The 22500-nt window shown below is 40.7% G+C and overlaps 1 protein-coding gene across 3 annotated transcripts in view; it reads right to left on the bottom strand.

Moving 5' to 3' along the window:
- Positions 1 to 22500, bottom strand: part of LOC122807225 (alanyl aminopeptidase, membrane) — a 1192582-nt gene that overhangs the window by 452783 nt on the left and 717299 nt on the right. For all 3 annotated transcript variants that reach the window (XM_044078301.1, XM_044078300.1, XM_044078302.1), the window contains one exon: positions 13758 to 13894. In XM_044078301.1, coding sequence (XP_043934236.1) covers positions 13758 to 13894 — 137 coding nt within the window. The remainder of the gene's footprint in view (positions 1 to 13757; positions 13895 to 22500) is intronic.

Raw genomic sequence — 22500 nt, 5'->3', positions numbered from 1 at the left:
CATAGATAATTATGAACCCCACACTGAATTCACTTATACTGTTATTGGTTATATATAATAAAGATGTTCCCTGAGGAGAGGTAAAGGAAAGCAGGAGAGAAGTGAGGGGGTGGGGTGGGAGTGCCTGCTTTCTGTCTGACAGATACCACAGAAGATTAAGGCTATGAACTGTGAATGAGCTGATTCTGTAGTTTATGGTTAGATTCCCTCAGCATCCATTTGTCTACTGTGTAACTCTGAACAAGTCACCTTACCAGGCAATGCTACCAGATTTCCCCTGAAAAGGAAACTTGTGTTTAGTTGACTTACCAGGTTATCAAATAAAAATAAAAAATAAATAAAACAATATCTACATTATAGCCATGTAAAATTGCTTTTAATATATTGTAATAGACTGGGGCAGTGGATGCCAAGAGACATTGGATGGACAATAATGTAGGGAAGGACAGGAAAAAAAAGGGTATTTAGGGTCAGTGGACAGGACTGCAATGAGAGTAGCAGAGAAAGGGACAAATGGTGGTGGGAGGAGGGAGAAATGTTATGGGATAATGAAGAGATAAAGATACAGGTAAATAAAAAAACTTGTGGAGTGGGAAGAAGTAAGGTAGCACAGGTAGGACTGGGTCAAGGGAGAATTACTGTGTAATGGCATCCCTCGTAAGGCTGCAGCTAAAGTAGGGGCTAGCAATTTGGGAGAAATACAGTCTCATGTAAATGTGGAATGCATTGTAGGAACAGAGAGCAAAAGAATGGAAGGAGAAGACAAGGTAAATAAGGAATAATCCAGAGACAGAATAAAAGGGATTAGGCAATGGAGGGTGGCAACACTATATACATATTTAATAACAGGACTGGAAGAGGTAAGAATGGAGAGATTAACCCAGGCATAGGAGGTAGGGGACTATTGCAGATGTTTCCAGGAAGAATAGGTAAAACTGAGTGGTGTATGCCATAGGTTGAGAGATATACATCCTATCTAGAATCAATAAATAATGGAAGGATAAAGGACAACATTCGGACCAGATTTTAAATATTGTTCTTATAAACTTAAAAAATTGATATAATTAACATGTTTTGCATTAGCATGCTTTTTCTGAAGGATGTGTAATTTGAAACATAAATGTCTGTCATTATTTTGTGACTACAATACTCAGTGATTTGCCAGAAAACTAAAAGTTATTTAAGGAACAACCCAAAAATGAGGCACAATCTGGACATTATGTTACATTCTGGACAACATAGAGGTATTCATGGCCACAGAAAGGCTACTAGAAGAACCATGGATTTGCTGGTTTAGTCTTTTCCTGCCTTTGTAGCACCTTGGGAAGCAGGAAGATATGCAGAGAATGTGAACAGAAGCTTTCATACCTTAGACATGGAATAGGTAATCATTGCCCAAGCTTGCTTACATAGGCATCTTATCAAATATAATTATTTCTGAAGTAAACAGATCTATCTAGGTGACAAGACATTTTTGTCCCAACTTTTGTAGGAGTTCAGTCTCCATACTTAGCTGTTGTTCCTGGCCCCACTGAGTTTGACTGCACTATGTCCCCAAATCATAGAATACAGAAGGCATGAAGATACAGGTAGCTGGGAAGCAATCTTCCAAGCCAAATTGTTAGTCTGCATAGCTCTCATAAGAGTGCAGTCATAGTTTTTATGTGTCACAATCTTTCTTATTTTACTCAAAGTCCATGGCTGATAGACTGATTTGAATGCACACAGAACCAGAATCAGGCCCATCTTGACTTTTAGGCCATCGTGTCAATAAATAATGGAGTGTACATGCATTTGCGAGTACGGCCGATGACCAAACGTGAAAATGCTGAAAGCAGAATGCCAGGACCGTGGAATGTCAAAGCTGCGGACATCGAACCCGAGATTACCGAATGCCAGCCAAGCTACTATACCATCCTCTCAACCCATGGTAGTGCTTGTTGTGGCGGGTGTGCGATCTGGACTTTCAAATTCGATGTTGCGCATGACATTATGAGAATTCGCGAGTCCGAGATTCAACAATTCGGTTCGGAATTCCACCAGATCGACCTTCGGTCACTCGACCAATTGGATGTAAACCAAATAACAGAATGATTCACATGTCGTGTACCTTTAGGTGAGCTGTGTGGCCACCCAAGGCTAGGTATGAAATGTCTGTAGTCAGGATGTGACTCCAGTTTTGGAAACACCATAGGAATCCCGTTTTGCCTTCCTATTTCTAGTACCACCCTGAAAAATAGTTATGGATGGAGGTGATTGAGGATATTATTTTTGGTAGAGGGACACTGTGTTTCTCACATCTTTCTAAAATACTATCATACAACTATATTTTTTATATCCAGTCTGGTTAGGGGACTGTTAAGGCAGAAGCTGACATGTAGACTTTTGCCCTGTGAAGCATGCTGGTTGGTAGATGAGTCATCTGAGGCAGACCTTCAAAGTCATGTGTCAGTATAAGCCAAGCAAGCTGTATATGATCTAGAGGGATGGAACACATTCACATAAAAGGTGTAAAAGCCTTTTGAGTCCTGACTTTCTGTTTGCAACACTGATCAATGGTATCTATTAATCTAAAGTCAGGCTGAAGTATTGTTTCCTCAAACGTGAGAGTCTACTCCCATTAAGTGGAGGGAAGGGTGAAGAAAGAGAGAGCAAGAGAGAATGGGAGGAGCCATAGGGAGAGATTATTAAGAGCATAGACAGTGCTGACCATTTTGGTCCTGGGGAGAAAAAAATTATTTTCTCTTTCCCTACCTTGCTGTCTGCCTCTGTGTCTGCCAACCATCTTCCTTGCTTTTTCCTGAAGGCCCTCTTCTGTCTAAAATGGTCAGATTTTGATTGATTTTTATATAAGGTCCACTGTTTCACTGGATAATGCCTACTGATCATTCACATGGGGAGATGACATATCTTTTTAAATGACTCTTCTTGCCTTCTACACCTCTTTTCTTGTGAAGGCCAAGCAATAGCCTTTTATTCAGTGGGGTATCCAAATGCTGCCCTGTAATATCCTTATGTTACAGGCTGTATGCCCATTCAGGCAGGTCTACCTATAACAGTCAGTGCTATGGCTCTGCTGAATGTGTAAATAGCATTGCATCCACATGATTGAATGTTTGTCTACTTTAAATTCTGTCTCAGTTAAGGGATGATTTCTGTCCTTTCAAGTTTCATCTAGAGTCTCTGCTGACATGTTCTCAGCTTGCTTAAGGCAGTTAATGACCCAGGAAAAGAAGGCTGAAAAGCTATAAACCTTCTTCCAAAAGTGATCTAACACTACATTATCTTTGTCATTCATGTGTTGAGTCCTTAACCTAGTTGGCAGCCCCTTGAAGCATCCACAGAATCAGCTGGAAGTTCTGCAGCAACTGTATATATACTTAATAAATTTCCTCCAAACAGCAGAAGGTGTATGGTTTATTGAGGGCTTGATTATGGGATTCAGGTTAGGGATACCAACTCAAAGGTATCCTTAAATGCTTGGAATACAGGAAGGACTACTATTGGTTATGGCTTCTTAATGCTGTGTAGCCCATGTATTTCTTTTTGGAAGCTGAAACACACTAAATCTCTATTTAAAATTATTTCTTGTCAGGTTCAACATTTCCCAAAGGAAGTACCATCTGATACCGACCATAAAGTAGTCTATTCGTTGTCCATATCACATCCAGTGGGCAAGGAGATCTGACAAGAATGCCACAAATCTTTCTCATCTATTTGAATTTGAATAAATTTAAGGGGAAGGATTTCCCTTCTTTCAGTCATTTGGAAATGCAGTCAGAAAGTCAAAGGCTAGGTTGCCTAAGGAATGATTATGTGCCATGCAGACACATATTCATTGATATATTTATAGATAAAGGTAGCAGAGCAAGTCAATGAAAAAGCTAATGTATGAGCTTCTGATGTTGGCCCCAGTTTGAGAGAATGAAGGTTTTACCACAATTAAATCAACTTTCTATAGAACCCGCAATGTCAGAAGGGCATCCAGGGATTCTTACAAAAATGTTTGCCATAGCTTTTTGAACACACACATCTTAAATGGTGCATCCCAAATTTATAAAAGAAAGATGTCTGTCACAGACACCTGGAAACTGTCATCTCATCTGGAGATCTTATTATACTTTAGCTGAGACCTGTGCAGTTGCATGCAAAGTAATCCCACTCAAAAGAGGTCAAGATAGGTAAGGATTCACTCTAAATGGTCCACTGGATGGGGCAGACAAGGCACTATCTTATCATGTTAAATGTCCTCAGGCCTCAGTAAGACTTGGAGGGTCATTATTGTTACTACTCCGTACTCACTTGCCTTTCTCTAATAGTTTTCATGAGTCACTTGTTTCTTTTTCAGAAACCTCTTTTTTCATGTCTCATGAAATATTCGTCTTCACACTAAGCACATGTCCCTAACTCTAAAACCTCATTTTTTTGCCCTCTAGGATGGTCCATAAATTCCAGACCTGGCAAAGGAATTACTTTTTTTCTTGAAAGCTGCACAGTGGCCACATTAGGATACTTGGTGGTCCTTCTGAAGACAAAAAAAAAAAGACATGACAAAAATTTTAAACTTTAAGAAAACTATGTCTTTCACAGCCACATTTTGTAATTTTCCAAAGATATGATGGACCTTGGCACTTCAATCCAACACACAGTTCAAATCAAAAACAGTAATTGCAAGTAATTCAGACATTTTTACTCAATAACAGCATTAAAAAGGATGCTTATTATCTGGAAGTTGCTGTGAAGGGACTGGTGGTCTGATGACAGAGTATGTCTTGTGGTTAAAAAAAAGTACAAATGGTGCAAGTTGATCTTCCCTTTAGTGATACATTGGATCAGTGTACTGAATAAGGCTAGGTCTACTCTATTGATTATTCAAAAATGCTCTGAAAGACAGACTGGCAGGACAAACATTTGTGGATGTATGAATAATTATTTGCACTGCAGAAGTAAACCTTACAGTGTATAGCAATGAGTTATGGAGATACAAACTGCAAGCAGACAGAATGATGCAAATATTCTAGAGCATGATTTCATGAAGGAGACATGGCACAGAGTTTAGGGAAATGGTGCATGATGATATGTAGAACCAGAAGTTACACCTGTTTGGAATAGGACAAAAGGTGATAAGAGTGAGAACTCTTATTGTTATAGTTGGTATTACTAGGCAGAGAGTCGGGTCATCTTCATCTTCTTTCGGCTGTTCCCATTAGGGGTTGCCACAGTGTTCTTTCTGTCCACTGCATCTTGCTCTGTCAAACCAACCACCTGCATGTCCTCTCTCATCACATCCACAAACCTTATCTTAGGCCTTCCTCTTTTCTTGTTACCTGGGTAGCTTCACCCTTAGTATCTTTTTCCCAATATACTCAGCATCCCTCCTCAGCACATGTCCAAACCAACGTAAGCTTGCCTCTCTGGCTTTGTCTCAAAACATTCCAACCTGAGATGACCCTCTAATATACTTATTCCTAATTCTGTCCAGCCTCATCACGCCCAGTGCAAATCTTAACATCTTTAACTCTGCCACATCCAGCTCTTACTCCTGCCTTTTTGTCAATGCCACTGTCTCCAACCCATATAACATAGCTGGTCTCACTACCCAATTGAAGACCTTCCCTTTCACTCTTACTGGTACTCGTCTGTCACAAATCACTCCTGACACTCTTCTCCACCCACTCCATCCTGCCTGTACTCTCTTCTTCACCTCTCTTCCACATGCACCATTACTCTGAACTATTGATCCCAAGTATTTAAACTCATCCACCTTCACCACCTCTACTCTCTGCATTCTCACCATTACTCTATCCTTCCTCTTATTCACACACATATATTCTGTCTTAGTCCTGCTGACCTTCATTCCTCTTCTCTCTAGAGCATATCTCCATCTCTCCAGGGTCTCCTCCACCTGTTACCTACTCTCACTGCAGATCACAATGTCATCTGCAAACATCATAGTCCACGGGGACTCCTGTCTGATCTCGTCTGTCAACCTGTCCATTACCATTGCAAATAAGAAAGGACTCAGAGCTGATCCTTGATGTAATCCCACCTCAACCTTAAATGCATCCATCACTCCCACCACAGACCTCACTGCTGTAACACTACCCTCATACATATCCTGTACCACTCTTACATACTTCTCTGACCCTCCCGACTTCCTCATACAATACCACAACTCCTCTCTAGGCACTCTGTCATATGCTTTCTCTAAGTCTACAAAAACACAATGCAACTCCTTCTGACCTTCTCTGTACTTCTCCATTAACACTCTCAGAGCAAACATCACATCTGCAGTGCTCTTTCCCGGTATGAAACCACACTGCTGATCACTAATCATCACCTCCCTTCTTAACCTAGCTTCCACTACTCTTTCCCATAACTTCATGCTGTGACTACAGCTCTGCACATCACCCGTATTCTTAAAAATCGGTACCAAAACACTTTTTCTCCATTCCTCAGGCATCCTCTAATTTTCCAAGATTTCATTAAACAATCTGGTTAGAAACTCCACTGCCATTTCACCTAAACACCTCCATGCTTCCACAGGTATGTCATCTGGACCAACACCCTTTCCATTCTTCATCCTCTTCATAGCTATCCTTATTTCCTCCTTGCTAATCCATTGCACTTCATGATTCACTATCCTCACATCATCCAACCTTCTCTTCCTCTCATTCTCTTCATTCATCAACCCCCTCAAAGAGTAGGGTAAGATGGCAAAAAAAAAAAAAAAAAAAAACAGAAGGGCAAGAGGGTGGCTGCAGACTGAAGCTAGGATAATGAATATGAATGTAATCCATAGTGAGATCATGTTTAAGGAAAGCCTGGGAAAAGTAGGCAGGAAATGAACAAGGATCTGAGATTATCATGGTATTGGGAAGCAGGATAAAGTAAGCTGGAAGACAGGACTTAGGGTTAGTCTAATATATAGAGATATTTGGTAGGCATCAGTGGTCAAGGTTGGAAGCAGATTATAGAACATACATCTTTTGTTTTGTGGTTGTAATTTGAAGTTGCACAGTTAGAGCTTCAATGTTGAGCTGCTTAGTTATTTGATATAATGGACTAAAAGTGTTCAATAACAATTGTACAAAAAGCAGTAATCTTAATACATCTGATGGAAATTCTGAAATGTATAGCTGCAAGGATTAGTATCAGTTAGTTACAGTGTGCATACATAAACAAAACATTCCACACTTTATGTGCAGATTGTAGGCATAATATCAATCTGTAGTTCCTAAACTAAACTAAAATTAGAAGGCTCCCTATAGAAACGCCAGCACTTGTAATGCCATGTGCCAAAAAGCCTACAAAAAAAGACACCAAAAAAACAGGAGAAGAGAGAATCTTGAAAATCACTCTTCTTCTTTAAACATCTTTCGGCAGGGTATATATATCAACTCCAAGATCACTATACCTTCAGGAAAAGGGAATATTTTGAGAAATGGCATATTGGACTTAGTATATGTAAGGCCATTCCTTTGGCCAGTCATCCTCTGTGTTTCAGGAATCATTCTAGTAGGTCCTGACATTTCAAATTGTTACCAAATTGGACTCTTTGATATCTCTGAAGAAATAAAACATGTGGCTAATCAACAATCCTTTATTTATATAAATTATCTGTGAGGCTGCACTTAAATTGGAAAAAGGGGATCACTCTGGAGCTCACTTAAACCATCTATAATAAGATACACAGGAACTCGGATATGGGTAAGAAAATTAAGTAATTCAGAGTGGTAGAAAAATTTGAGATCAAAGAAATTTCAAATGAAGCAGGAGGATTTAAGTGTTGTTTACTGGAACATGTCATCTTAACAGGAATGAACAAACATTCAGTCTGAAAATGGTGTTCATTTATAAAACGCTTTCCTGTTTCCGACTCCAATTTTATTGGTCTGTGACCCATTAATAATTTTTACCAATTTTGAGGTTCTACTATCTAGCAGAAAAGGATAAGCAAGGACCTCTCAAGTCCATGATCACACAACATCTTAAAAAATTAATTAGTCCAGGCAGAAATAATCTAGTTTTTTCAGTAAATTCCATTTTGGAATTCTCAGTTTTAACAAAACAATGAAAAAACAAACAAGAGATCAAGGGAGCCCTTTTTGGAGACGAGAAACAAAAGCCAATTAAAAGTTAAAGCAAAGTAGGAAGATAAAAGTGAATGAAGGTGATACAAGTCATGTGAGAACAGAAGACAAGTATTGCTGATAATGGGGGTCAGATAGGTAACAGTGGGAATGAAGAAAAGATGAATACAGAGTTCATAGGTTCTAAACTCTGATCATCTGGTAAGAAGAATTATCAGTCTAAATAAACTGATCAACAACTGCATGGCCAGTTATTTAAAGAAAAACAAAGTTTAAGGGTTTGCTTAAATACCAGATTGGAAGGATGTATTCTGATCCCTAAGGGAAGCATGCTTTATATGCAGAAAAGGCTGAATCACTGTCTATTACAGGTAATGTGTTCTTCAACTAATGACATTGTCATGGACCTCCTGTTGGAATAAAAAGTACGCCAATGCAGGATATTTCTTTGATTATATAAAAGTTTATGAGGAATTCTTGTTATACAGGAAGATGAGTCTGGATAGCCTATCAGTGAAGTCAATGAAATGGTAAACTGGTAAAACAAGCAATCTGAATAAAAGTTTCCTTCATCTTTTTAATGCTGCTAGTTTGTCATTCACCACACATTCTACATCTCCAGGATGCTTTTTTATTTTATTCCTAGTGTAATCAAGGAAGTGATCTGGCAAGCACCAGATCATGTCTTACACATTCCACATTCTCAAGGTCTTGTAAGAAAGTGGTAATTAAATATTTCTCAGCAAAGTCCACTTGGACAAAGTAAAGACAGTCCGCCACCCCTTTAGTATGGGGAACTATACCCATTATTTTGCTGTGCCTCTGTTGAGCAGTGACACTGAGGTAATCCCTGGGGTATATCTGCAATCTCCCATCCATTGGTCAAGATTTCTCTTGAACAAGGCCAGCGAGGTGCTCTGCCTCACATATACCGGGATTTTATTCCACAGCATAGGGAGTCTTTGGGTGATGAATCTATCCCTCCAGCACGTCCTATTAATAGCCGTGTCGAGGTTTAAGTCTCCCGCCCTTGTGGCTCTGACAGATCTAGATTTTTTGAGGTGAAGCATATTCATCAAATCTGGGTTTGACATGGCCTTGTATGTTAGGCAAAGGTCACCTCTGAGCAAGCGGTGGCGACTGAATAGAGCTGGAGTTCTTTCAGTCGGGCAGCATAGGACAGATGTTTGAGACCCTTTATCCTTTTGGTGAGGAACTTTTGTGGCCTCTCCAGCTGCTGCAAGTGTCGGGTCAGATACATTCCGAATGGGGCATTGTACTCAATCATTGGTCTGATGAGTGATGAGTATAGGGAGACTATGACCTCCCTTGATCTAGATGAGAATCCCTTCATGATAAGGTGGGCAATGTAGAAGGTCTTCCTAACTACTTTAGCTACATGGGTGTCGAATGACAGACTACTATCAACCTGGGTCCCCAGGTCCCTGATAACTTCTTCTGTACTCAGTGGATTGCCACCTATTTGGTAGCTAGGGGTAACCTTGTTTTTCCCGAAGGGTATGACTATGCATTTTTGGCATTTAACTTTAGGCCATGGCTCTGGCACCAGTTATCCGTTTCTGTGAGACCCTTCTGAAGGATATCTGTGTCAGATGTGTTTTCTACTATGGCCCAGTTTGCAGTCATCTGCAAACTTTGTCAGCCATAACCCTCCTGTGTTTGCTTGTACTTGGAAAAGTAGATGCCAAACAAGAGTGGGCCCAGGACTGAGCCCTGTGGTACACCACTTGTGACAGGCTTTGAGTCTGACATGGCGCCAGCAACTCTGACCCTGTGGGTTCTGTCACTCAGCCAGTTTGCAACCCATCTTGTGATGTATGGGTTAACATTTAAGCTGATGAGTTTTTCAATGATACCCGAGTGGGGTATTGTATCAAAGGCCTTCGCCAGATCGAGGTAGGCTGTATGGACTGCCTTTCCCTCATCAATGGCTTTGGTGACTGTTTCAAAAGTCAACCAAGTTTAGAAGGCATGATCTGCCTTTGACAAAGCCAAACTGGGATGGATCCAAAGTCTGCAAATTCCTATGTCTTTATTTATGAGGTCCATTATGATCCTCTCCATGGCTTTGCAGATAAGGCTTGTCAAGCTAATGGGCGGTAATTTCCAGGGTCGGTGGAGGCACCGCCTTTGTGAAGTGGGACCACAGTTGCAGTGCCACTCCTGGGTACGTATCCAGAGGTAAGACTATGATTAAACAGCTGTCCTAGCTGTGGGTTTAATTCCTCGTTGAGTTTGTGGAGCACACAGCCGGGGACACCATCAGGTCCCATGGATGCTGTGTTTTTGCTTTGGAGAGAGCAGTTCTCACTTGGGCGTTGGAGATGTTTGGGGGCTGCAATCGCTTGGTATAGATATCTCTCCTTTTGGGGAGGGGAGAAGTTTGCACTGAACCTGTCAGCCAGTATGTTGGCAATGTCTGTAGGATCAGTAATCTTCACATCATTTTGAACTAGTTCTGAGCATATCTGGGAGTTTCCTCCCAGGTTTCTAACATAGCTAAAGAAGGCCTTATGATTGTCTTTTGAGTCTTTAGCTATTTTTCTCTCAAAATTTGCTTTGGATGATTTTATGAGAGCTCTTAGTTTTTTACTTATAGTGATCAAGGGTGTCTTACCTTTTAAGGATTTTGCTCTATCTTGGAGTAGCTTCCTCCTTTTGTTGTAGAGTTTGTTTATGGCTGGGGTCCACCAGAGTGGACGCTTGCCTTTGGTACAAAGAGTCTTTGTTTTGCTTGGGATTGCCTTATCCATGCAGTCCTGCAGGTGCTGGTAGAAGGCATTTGTAAGTGATTCAGCGGCTTGAGTACTGTTTTCCGTCGGCTCGGGGGCCTTAAAGGAGAACACACTAGTCTTTAGAAGTGTGAAGTCGGCTTTCGAGAAGTTCTTTACTGTGGTCTTTTTTATTTCAGGTGGGGGTGGGATGAGGACCTCCAGCGAGATTAGTTTGTGATCTGATCTCACCAGTGAGGGGTATACTTCCGGTGTTGAACATTGTGCTCCCATGTTCGTGATGATGAGATCAAGTATGTTTTCTCCTCTTGTGGGGATGGTGACTAGTTGTTCCATGGCATTTATGAATTCCAGGAACTTTTGGGCTAGGGTGTTTGGGCTTGAGAAGTGTTCCCAGTCTATATTAGGCCCAGGTCATCTGGATTCAAATAACATCTTGGGTAGCTGAGGCACTGGCAGTAAAGGATGGATGTGCCTGTTCTCGGGGTGAAGGAATTCAGCTGGATGCTTACTGTGTTCAGTCCCTTGTGGGGCTGAGGAGATTGAAGAAGGCACTGTCTTTATCTGGGAATGGTGGAGGTCATTGTCTGAGTCAACACAGAGGAGGGACAATGCACCATCATGTCCCAATTGCATACCTGTGCATCTAGATGTCAATAGGTGAGCATGCAGGAAAACAATAAGTAGGCCATAAAGCAGAATACCCCACCCCCTTCACAGCAGTATGACCCTGCAGTGGGATGCCTGTATCTCCTCATTAGCTCTGAGCATCGTTTCAAGTAAGTCCAGGGGAGTTAGAAGAGCCCGGCAGATACAATGGACAAGGTAAGGCACCACTGGCAGCCACTGGTCAGTTGCAGGGTGCAAATAAAAAACCTTAGCTTTACTATGTAGGTCACAGCAGTGCAACATAACTAATAATCTGTATTCTCTCACAGTATTAGTAAATGCTAATTAATACAGTTGGTAGATATTGTGTTAAGACACATAACCTAACTGTCCATACTTAAAAGTCAGATAAACTCAAATAACCCTATCTTTAGAATCTGTTATTTACTTTAATGACAAAATAATAACATGATACAAAACATAACAAAATAAAGCTCCTGCACTTAGAAATTTGTCTTTGCTCACAGTACTCATCTCTAACTGTGAATTAATAGGTATTAATGAAAGGGCACTTGAAGCTTAGTAGTTGCCTTCATAATTTTTTACAACTCACAAGAAAGGCCCATTTAGTATTTCTTAGTAATTTACTGTGACCTGAATTAAAACAATACTAAAATAACATGCATGGTTGTATGCAAGTAGATACTCTTTTCTTATAATTAATTTTGCATATCTAATCAATGATGTTAGCCAATAAAGGCTTAACTAAATAATAATCTAGACTGGCATTCACAATCTTATGAAATATATGTTACATGTTGCCTTTTGAACCTGGTTGGCTTCTTTGAGACTGTCACCAAGGCCGTGGATGAGGGAAAGTCAGTACTCGCAGCTTACCTTGACTTGGCCAAGGCCTTTGACACAATCCCCCACTCAGGTATCATTGAAAAGCTAACATAACTTGGTGTAAATCCCTATCTCATCAGGTGTGTGGTGAGCTGGCTCAACGACAGGACCCTCAAGGTAAAAATAGGCACCTCCACCTGTGATAGCAGACCTGTCACTAGTGAAGTTCTTCAGGGATCTTTCCAGGAACCCATACTATTTTGCATCTACTTCTCAAAGGTCCACGCAAAGACAAAAAGCCTGTGGCTGACCAGGTTTCCAGGCAACTGTATGTTGGGTGCTGTCATTGACTCCCCAAATGATGTTAACATACTGCAATAAGGTCTCACAGCAACTAATGAGTGGTGCCAAAGTCATGGCCTCAAGCTAAATGCAAAAAACATTATCATCATACCATTCAGCAAAAACACAGCCCCTACTGATTACCACATCAATGACAGCTCCCTAAACACACAAACTGTGGTGAGAGACCTGGGTACTCAGGTTGATAACAGTCTCACATTCGACTATCATGTAGCGGCAGTGGTCAGAAAAGCCTTTTACTTGGTTCACCTCATAAGTGAAAGGATTGCACGGAGAAAAAAAGAGGTTATTACCTCTCTATACTCCTCCCTCATTAGATCAACAATTGAGTATAATGCCCCATTTGGTATGTACCTCTCTAAACATCTGTACCAACTGGAAAGGCCACAGAAAAATCTCACAAAGAGAATCCATGGCCTCCAACACCTGTCTTATGTGGACATGCTCAAAATCACTATCACTCTACTCAGCATTGCACAGATTGCTCAGAAGTGATCTATGTCTTACCTGCAAGGCAATCTCAGACCCTGCCCTACTAGAGATGCTCCATATCTGTAAGTCTAACTCCTCGAGCATTACACACTCGAGAGGCCTGAATCTAATATGCAACATCAGCAAAACCTGCTGGAGGGACAGGCTTGTCTCCCAGAGGCTGCTCTGTCTCTGGAATAAACTTCCTATATACATCAGAGTACTTCACTGATGCTCTTCAAGTGTATCCTTGATGAGTGGATGGAAAACCACAAATTTGTCCCAGGGTTTACACTTGTGTCCCTCACTGACAGGGGTGACAGGTGCTGACTGAGGTTTCATTTTGGGGATAAACTCTTGGCTAGGCTTGTAAGGGCCCCAGGGCCATTAGCATAATAACCTCCTGTGGTCTGTTTTTGTCTGTCTGTCTGTTTCATTCTCTCTTCCTCTGTCACTTGTTCTTTTTCTAAATTAAGTGACATCATTTAAGTACTACAGTTTACCCATCTATAACACAAGATAAAATGCACAAGGCTCCTCAAGAAATGAAAGAAGGATTATAGCTAAGATCTGTTTGATAAATATAAATAATAAATACATTTCATGACATTTAAATTCATACCAAGACTCCATCGATGGTATTATTGACATAGTCAAAGTCTCCCACAATAAACGCCAATAGATATGTTGACATTTTCAGTGTTTTCTCAAATTCAGTGACGCTCCATGTTTCCCCACTGATATCAATAGTTTCTTCATCTGTAGGAAAGTAAAAAAGCAGCAATTTAAGCAAACTAAACAAGTTGTTTCTTTTTTACAGCCATGGATCAGTGTGTTGAATTAAGGGGCTGTCTGGATTATTAATGTTCAGAACAACTGATAAGTACAAATAGGCAATAACTAGTTATCACTAGAGAATTAAGCTCTGCAATCAACATTGTAATTACGCTCCATCTAAATCAAACAATGAACAGATGTGCAATCACTGTGACCTTTTATTGTGCTGAAGTGAAGATAAGAGCCCTTCCACTCTATGGCAGTCTCTCTGTGCTGTCAGAGTGTGAACTTACATCTGATTCTAATTTAGACCAAAGAATAAAAAGGTCACATAGACAAACCAATCAGTAAAAACTACAAGAAAAAAAACAGCCAAGCTAGTTTTCACTGTGTGATACCTTAAACATCCTGTAATAGAGGCCCATGGGATATATGCAAATAACCTCTTAAGGACATCAACTATTTCAGCAATATGGCTTATGAATATCCATGACTCTTTACTTTTTCTTTTTAAGTCTTTGTGGATACATTCAGGCCAATAAAGCTAAACCACACTAGCTCTACACATGTGTGTTTCAGCCTTCTTATGACATCATCAGCAGAGCATAAGTGGACTGTTTGGCTTTACTTTAGAAACACAGGATTTGTAACCCAGCTAATGTCCATAACCATTAAGCTGTCTGCAAAGTATCCCAGCTAACATCCAAACCAAAGAGTTAGCTGGGTTACAGACTCTGTTTCTAACTTATAGCCAAACATTCCACTTTATGCTCTGTTGATGAGGTCATAAGAAGGCCGAAACATGCATGTCCAGAGTTAGTGGGGTTTGGCTTTATTGGCCTGAATGTCTCAACAAAGACTTAAAAAGAAAAAGTATGAAGTCATGGACATTCCTAAGCCATATTGCTGAAAGACTTGATGTCCTTAAGGGGTCATTTGCATATATCTCATGAGCCTCTACTACAGGAGGTTTAAGGCATCACACAGTGAAAACTCTAGCTTGGCTGTGTTTTTCTTGTGATTCTAATTCAGAACACTTCAACAGATGAACTATTCATTATAATACATTCAAAAAGGGTAGTGCTTTACATGTTCTTGCATTATTAAACTGTTCTGTTAGAGAATGTGTCCCTTTCCTTGGCATATACTAAGTTCAACATTCCTGATTTTTGTTATTTTTTTCTTGCCATTACCACTTCCACTACTTATAGTAAATTATAATAATACATTGACTCAGCTTGATTATCCCCACGTCAAATAATTTGACAACTGCCTTCTCACAGTTATTAATACAAGCGCACAGTAAAAGGAGGTTTCCATGACTGTACCTAATGTAAAAATACAAACAATTTTTGGGAATCTCAACAAACCTAGTGCACATGTTATCAGTACAGGGAGTTTTATCTCATTAACATTACTATTCTTATTTTTAAGTTTTTGTTTGAGCATATCCGGCAGCTTCCACAGGCATGTAATCTACATGCTACTATGTCCAGTGCTTGCCATCAATACAAAAGCCCCCAATGCTATCTGTCAGCTTTCATGTAATAGTGTGTCAATGCATGAACTTGTCAGCATGGCAAAGGGTGAAGAGAGTACCAAGGGTTCTCTGAATCACTTACATTGTAAAATACAATGTAATAAAACAAGATAACATCAAAACAAACCAGCCACACTGAACATTAAACACAACTATATAAAATATAACTACATTTTATGTACAACTGTGTCATACCTCTCAAAACATTAACACAAGAAATCTGGACAAAGCCAAAAATAATGGGGGAAAAAAATCCAAAAATAGATACAAATTTTAAATACTGCTCTTATAAACTTAGAAAGTTGTTATGAAATAAAGTTTTATGTTACTGTGACATCCCCAGTCTGGGCCAGTAATCCAGAAGCCTTAATCCTCACCACTGGCACTGGAGAGGGATGTTCGCTTGGAACAAAAATGGATACACCCAGTATTTCCAGATGCAGCTCTCTACATCAAGCACAATCCCCTTAAGGGAACTCAGTGTGGGGTCTGGATTTATCTATCACTCTCTGTCCAGGTCCCTATAAGACTGCCCCCTGCACAACTATAGAGTTGAGACCTCAGCTAAGTGTCCAAGCCAAGTTCTCCAGCACCCTCTCTGTGAAACTAGTGCTTTATGTCCCTGCTCCAAACAGCTGAAACACACACACTTTGAGATTTGATTTTCACACACACACACACAGACACACACACACACACACACACACACACACACACACACACACACACACACACACACACACACACACACACACACACACACCTGGGAAAGGCTGACACAGATTTACTAGCTATGCCCCTTTCTGCCCAGGCTATAAGGTAGCTACACCACCATCAGACACTCCAAAGCCAGCTATTCTAAGGCTCTCATTCAAGGGTACCCAATTATACTGAATGAAATTAATATTAATATAAATGGTAGTTTGACCAATAGCAAGGCTTTCAGGAGCAGCCAGAGACATCGCCAAATATATATAAATTCTCTCAGAGATTAACACATTCTTTAGAAGACCAGCCACAATGAAAAGTTTAAATATTAAGAAAAGAACATGAAAATACTAAATATCTATTTACAGTAAATGCCAGAGTTTTACTCACAGGAAATATTAAAATAGTACAGATGAATACATTCACACAGATCAGAAAAACAGGACTTAACTAATCTCACTATATTTTCCTAACTCACTTACTAGAGTAAGGAAGATGAAGCAGGTGAGGGGTCCTTCTCTGTCAGGTTCCAAAACCAGACTGCAATGTGGCTTCATTCTCATCTAGTATTAAACGTCATTTTTTGTCATAGATTACAGAATGACATCACATACATCTAGTCATCTGACTTCTGGTTCCCATGCTACTCCTTTGGCTAGAAGCTGCCAGGATTTACCACATATGTGTCAATAATGCACACTCATAGAGCTTGCTAATTTCTGTTGCAGCTTCTTGAAGTCATAAAACAATGTCAAAACTACACCCTTTCAAAGTACCAATTAGTTCACCCCAAAGACAATACAGAAAGCTTCTTAGTACAGACTTGTTTGTCTCTGGCTGCATTGAGAACTGTAAGATACAGTCCTTATGGCCTAAGCCAGGTAATTTAATTTCAAACTATTTTCAAAGTTAGGTGGATTGACATTAACCTCTTCTCTTCCAGTATCCCCTTTTAAACCATATACATTTAAACAGTTACAATAATACATGTATATTTCTTTTTCTGTCCAGCAGGGCACACTGGTGTACATTTTTAACACAAGCAGCTTTACAAATACATTTTTCAACACAAGCATCTGAACAAATCAGTTTGACATACAAATGACATGTAATTTACATAATTTCAGCTAGCTCTGCTGGCATACTTTACACATCCACTGCCCTACTTCTCCTAGCATAGCTGGCAATACCTCACATTATCACATCTCTCCCCACTTTGAAGTCTCAAGCTAGTTTCTCAAATCACCCTGGAGAAATGTTTCTTGAGAGGAATGAGCCTGTATGGGAATACATTAACCCATACCCGATCTTGAGATCCCATGTGCCTTGGCATTGCTGACCCCACTACAGTGCTGCACTGTCATATCATATACCTGCAATAGTAGACACCACCATAGTAACTTGCCATTTTGATGGCTCGCTGTAGCCATAGAGCCCCCTCAGACTCCTACTGCCTCCTACTGCAAATACTTATCACAAGGGCCTCCCTATCATGGTAAGGTTTCATCGTGTTAACATGGTACAATGTGTGCCCCTGCCTCCTGCCTAGCAGTCCTACCATGTAGTTAACATCACTGAACTTCCTTACCACTTTGAAGGCTCCCTCCCAAGCTGCCTGCAACTTATTGTGTCTGACAGCAATGAGAACCATAACCTTCTACCCCACAGCATACTCCCAGGCTCAAGCATTCATGTCATACCAGACCTTTTTCCATTGTTCTGCTCCTGCCAGTTCTCCTGGGCCAAGCCCATGAGTTCCCTAAGCCTTGTTCTGAGGTTTAGGACATATGCCACAACAGACTCCTTGTGGGATTCAAACTCTCCCTCTCACTCATCAATAATCAAATCTAAAGGCCCCTCACCCTATGTCCACACAGCAACTCAAAGGGTGAAAAACCTGTGGATTCCTGGGGTACCTCTCTGTATGCAAACAGCAGATGGGACAAATATTTGCCCCACTCTCTCTTAAATTGATCTACAAATGCCTGTAACAATGTCTTTAGTGTAGAGTTTAACCTCTCCACAAGACTATTAGCCTGGGGATGGTGTGGGGGTATAGGTGCTTCACCCATAGCACTTCCACAGACAAGCCAGCAGGTCTGACATGAAATTGGCATCTCTGTCTGTCAGTATTTCTTTTGGGAAACCTAACCTGCTGAAAATCTCTAACAAAGCATTTGCCACTTTTTCTGCATCAATGGAGGACAAAGCCACTGCCTCAGGTTATTTAGTAGCATAGTCTACTACCACCAGGATATATTTCTTCCCTATGGAACTTGGGTACTCAGATGCCTCAGAATATCCATATCTACCCTCTGAAATGGATCCTTAATCACAGGTAAAGACATCAAAGGAGCTTTGACCTTCTTTCCTGCCTTGCCTACTTTTTGGCATGGCTCACAGGTCCTACAGTACCCTGTTACATCCCTTACAATCCCACGCCATTAAAAGTTCTGCATAATACGTCTCTTGGTATGCTTTATGCCCATATGATCTGCAAAAAAATGTCATGGGCTATGGCTAGAAGTGCCAGACGGTAGGGTCTAGACACTACCAACTGCTGTATTACCTCACTCTCTAGCCCTTCAGTACACAGACTCCCATTTTCCTTGAGAATCAGGTGCCTTAATAGCTACCTCTCTCAAGCCTCTTAGTGTAGGGTCCAACAGCTAAGCCTGCCTCAACTCTATCTGTGTGACCCTTTACAGCTCCACTTCCACAGAAAGTCTGGTATCTTCTGACAGTGATGCCTCACTGTCAGCCTGGGTACTATCACCTCTGCCCTTGCAGTCACTCTGTCCAAGGGAACATCAATACCTAACAGCAGCTGTGGCTCGCTTTTAGGCTCACTGCTACAGAGTAGCTCCCTCCCTGAAATAACCAACTCACCACCCCTGACTTCAGGTGTGGGGTCTGTCTGGGCCTCCCCTAGGCTACCAGATGCACATGCCTGTCTCCAAGCCTGACTGTGTGTAACTGCATGCAAACAAGGTACTGCATTATCAAAAATCATTCCCTATAAAAACATCTGCAAGGATATCCTCAAACACACTTCTTGGCTTGCTTCCTTTCCCACTCCTCCAGTCAAGGTGAACCCTGGCCAAAGGTATTTGGAATGGGGGCCCTCCTAAAGCTCTGACTGGAGTGGACTGCCCAAGCAAGTACTGCTCCTCTTTAACTACTGCAAGCTTCACAATGGTTATGTCAGAGGCTGGGTCTCTCTTAGCAGTGGCCTGTTTTCAATCCACTAAGATAGGATAAAACATCTGATGATAGTTTAGTACATTTGGCTGGCTCCCCGACCTTTTTTTCTCCACTTTGCCTCTGCTGACAGCTATATGTTACGTGGCCCCACTGGTTACATTTAAAATATTTAACCCTCGATCCTGGCCGTGTACCTGAACTAGTGGCCTCCTCTGTTACTGGTGGACTCTGTTGAGGTGGTTTAGGCTACCCACCAGGGGTTCACTTATATCCATGTGCAGTACTGGGTATTCCTTTCCTGCACAGTGATGTCCTGCATGCCAAGTAGAGATCCCCTTTTTCCCCAGCTCATCTGCAGAGTTGCATTCTTGGTCTACCAACCAGATTATCATGTCCTAAGGCAAGGTGCTAAGGGCTTGTTCCCTCAATAAAAGGACTGCCAGATCTTCAAAAGTGGTGACCTGAGACCCACTCATGCACCTATGAAAATATGTTCTTAATTCAGCAATATAATCATTCACACTTTCATCTGCCTTGTGTCTATGCTCTTGAAACTTTTTTCTGTAAGCTTCAGGTGTTAATTTAAAACATTCAAGTAAAATGTATTTTCTTTATTATAGTTTAAACAATCAATACAAGTCTGTGGTGGTAGTGCTGCTGTAGCATTGTCACCTCACAGTAAGACGCTGTCCTGTTCGATTCTCAGCTAGAGTGTCTTCTGCGTGAAGACTTGTGTGAATGGGCATACCTTCATTGAAGGCTGTGCATCAGGGCTGGTAACTCGGCACGTAAAAATCAACTACCAATCATTAGCGGACTGGAGTTCTGCTGTGGTGACCGCTAACCGGGAAAAGCCGAAAGACACAACAAGTTTAAACAATCAATACCAGACAATTTAGAAGCAGCAGTTTTAGCTGTACCATGGAGTGAGGAAGTCAGGAAATGTACCCAGACCCCTTGGTCAGCATTATACTGTTTGCATACTCTTTCAAATACATGAATAAAATTTCAAAATTATCACTCTCTAAAAATTGTAGAAGAAATTTACTGACCTTTATTGCTTCTGGGGTTTGGTTATTCCCTTCCCCATTACCTCCATGGCCCTGGCAAAGAGTCACCATCTCCCTCTCATGTTGATATTGATTCTTATTTTCTTCAGCCCCCAAATGACATAGTCTCTCATTTTCTTCGTCCTCGAAATGCCGCAGTCACTCTACGTATTCTAATTCCATCTGCTTCTCCTTTTCTTCAGCCTCCAAATGCCACATTCTCTTTGCTATGTTTGCCCTCCAGTTCAAGTCTCTTTAACTCCAGATTTCTGTGGAAAAGGTGAACTGTCCTATTTCTAAAGGCTGCAAACCCCCATCACCAAACTGGTTGTCCTCCTGGTTACTGGTCTGAGCAGCGACTAAGGCTGAAATCACTTCCTGTTTAGTCAGTGTGGCATGCATCAGTCATTTGGCTTCATACACCTTGGCCAAATGATTCTTTGTCAGCTTGCCATAATCCTCTGCTGACATCTTTGCCTGTTTTCCCTGACTAAACTAAACTAACAATAAATAAATAAAACTGTTGTGAAATGAAACTGCATGTTTTCCTTGTGGCTGCTGAGAGGACACTCCTGTGTGTGTGGGTGTGTGCATGTGTTTTCAATGGGGTGGTCAAATAGTGTGATAATCGCACTGAAAAAATGCTGGCCCAGCTGATAAAAATCAGCTGATTGAACATTGCTGGATTTGTTTCAGTGCAAGATCATAAACAGTAGAGATCAGGGAGTTTGCTCTTTCCCCACTGTAGAGCAATCTCAGAGTTTGAATATATATATATATATATATATATATATATATATATATATATATAGAGAGAGAGAGAGAGAGAGACGTGGGTGTATGGGTTTCATTGGTTTGGTCGATATCTGTTTAATCCACTGCATTTGCTAGATTATACAAATAGTTGACAAGTGTGCAAGATCAATAGTCCCCTGGTAGATGGCTATTCCCTTTCTCTGGGGATTGTGTGAACTCTGAGTTAGTATATAGTAATAGTGAGGGGCATGGGGGTGCTGCCCCCCTACAAAAACAAAGTTTTAAAATTGCATGCACTAAGGTTCTTCCTTGGTACATATATACTAGGAAGTCAAGATTTTGGTTTTCGATGTAGAGTGAATTACCTTCAGGATGTCAACATGCATGTTAGTCAATCAACTGAAGGTAACTCGTATTTATAATTAGCTGGGGGTGGAGGTACAAGGGGCCTTTCCTCTCTGCAAAAAAGACTGTTTTTTATTTCAATTTTTTTTTCAACCAGTTTTTAGTTGAACTTGTTGATCTTGATTATATGGTTTAATTTGCTCATATATATTTATTTATACACACACACACACACACATATATATATATATATAGGTTTACACTGAAAACCTTGAAACTGCATCAGTTGACCAGCATATGGGTGACTTGCAGTTTTCAAGTCAGCAAAATGTCGAACCCAAATCTATCTACTACACTACAGCAAATAGGTGATGTAATTGTAGCATTTGGGTTCGACATTGTGCAGGGGGGATTGGGGTTCAGTGAGGAACAGGGAATTAGCCCATTTCCTCACTGAAGTGCAATCTCAGAGCTGGTATATTTAATGTGCAGGGGGTGTGTGGAGTGCAGGGGGGGTGGAGCCCCCTGTAAAACAGTAGAATTAATGTACTACTGACTGTACAGTTTAACGGTATGTTAATGTGCATAGCAGGAGATGAGTGACGTCACCTCCTGCTATGTCGAATACATCCAACCATGGTTGTTGATGTATTCATTTTCACTTTAGTTTACTTTTCAGCATTTCGAAATTCCACATTTAAAGTCAACATTTTAAACGGTTGACCGATGTAGATTTGAAATGCCAATAGTAAACCATATACTATACATATATATATATATATATATATATATATATATATATATATATATATATATATATCTACATATATACACACAGATGCACACGCACACGCACACACACACACACACACACACACACACACACACACACACACACACACACACACACACACACACACTCACAGAAAATATTTTTTATCTCTTATTCTCTCTTACTGTCTTTCTTTATATATATCTATATATAT

This window comes from Protopterus annectens, chromosome 7.part0 (assembly GCF_019279795.1).
Source record: "Protopterus annectens isolate FY-2018-M chromosome 7.part0, PAN1.0, whole genome shotgun sequence".
Classification (NCBI taxonomy): domain Eukaryota; kingdom Metazoa; phylum Chordata; order Ceratodontiformes; family Protopteridae; genus Protopterus; species Protopterus annectens.
This window is presented reverse-complemented; position numbering and strand designations above follow the sequence as displayed.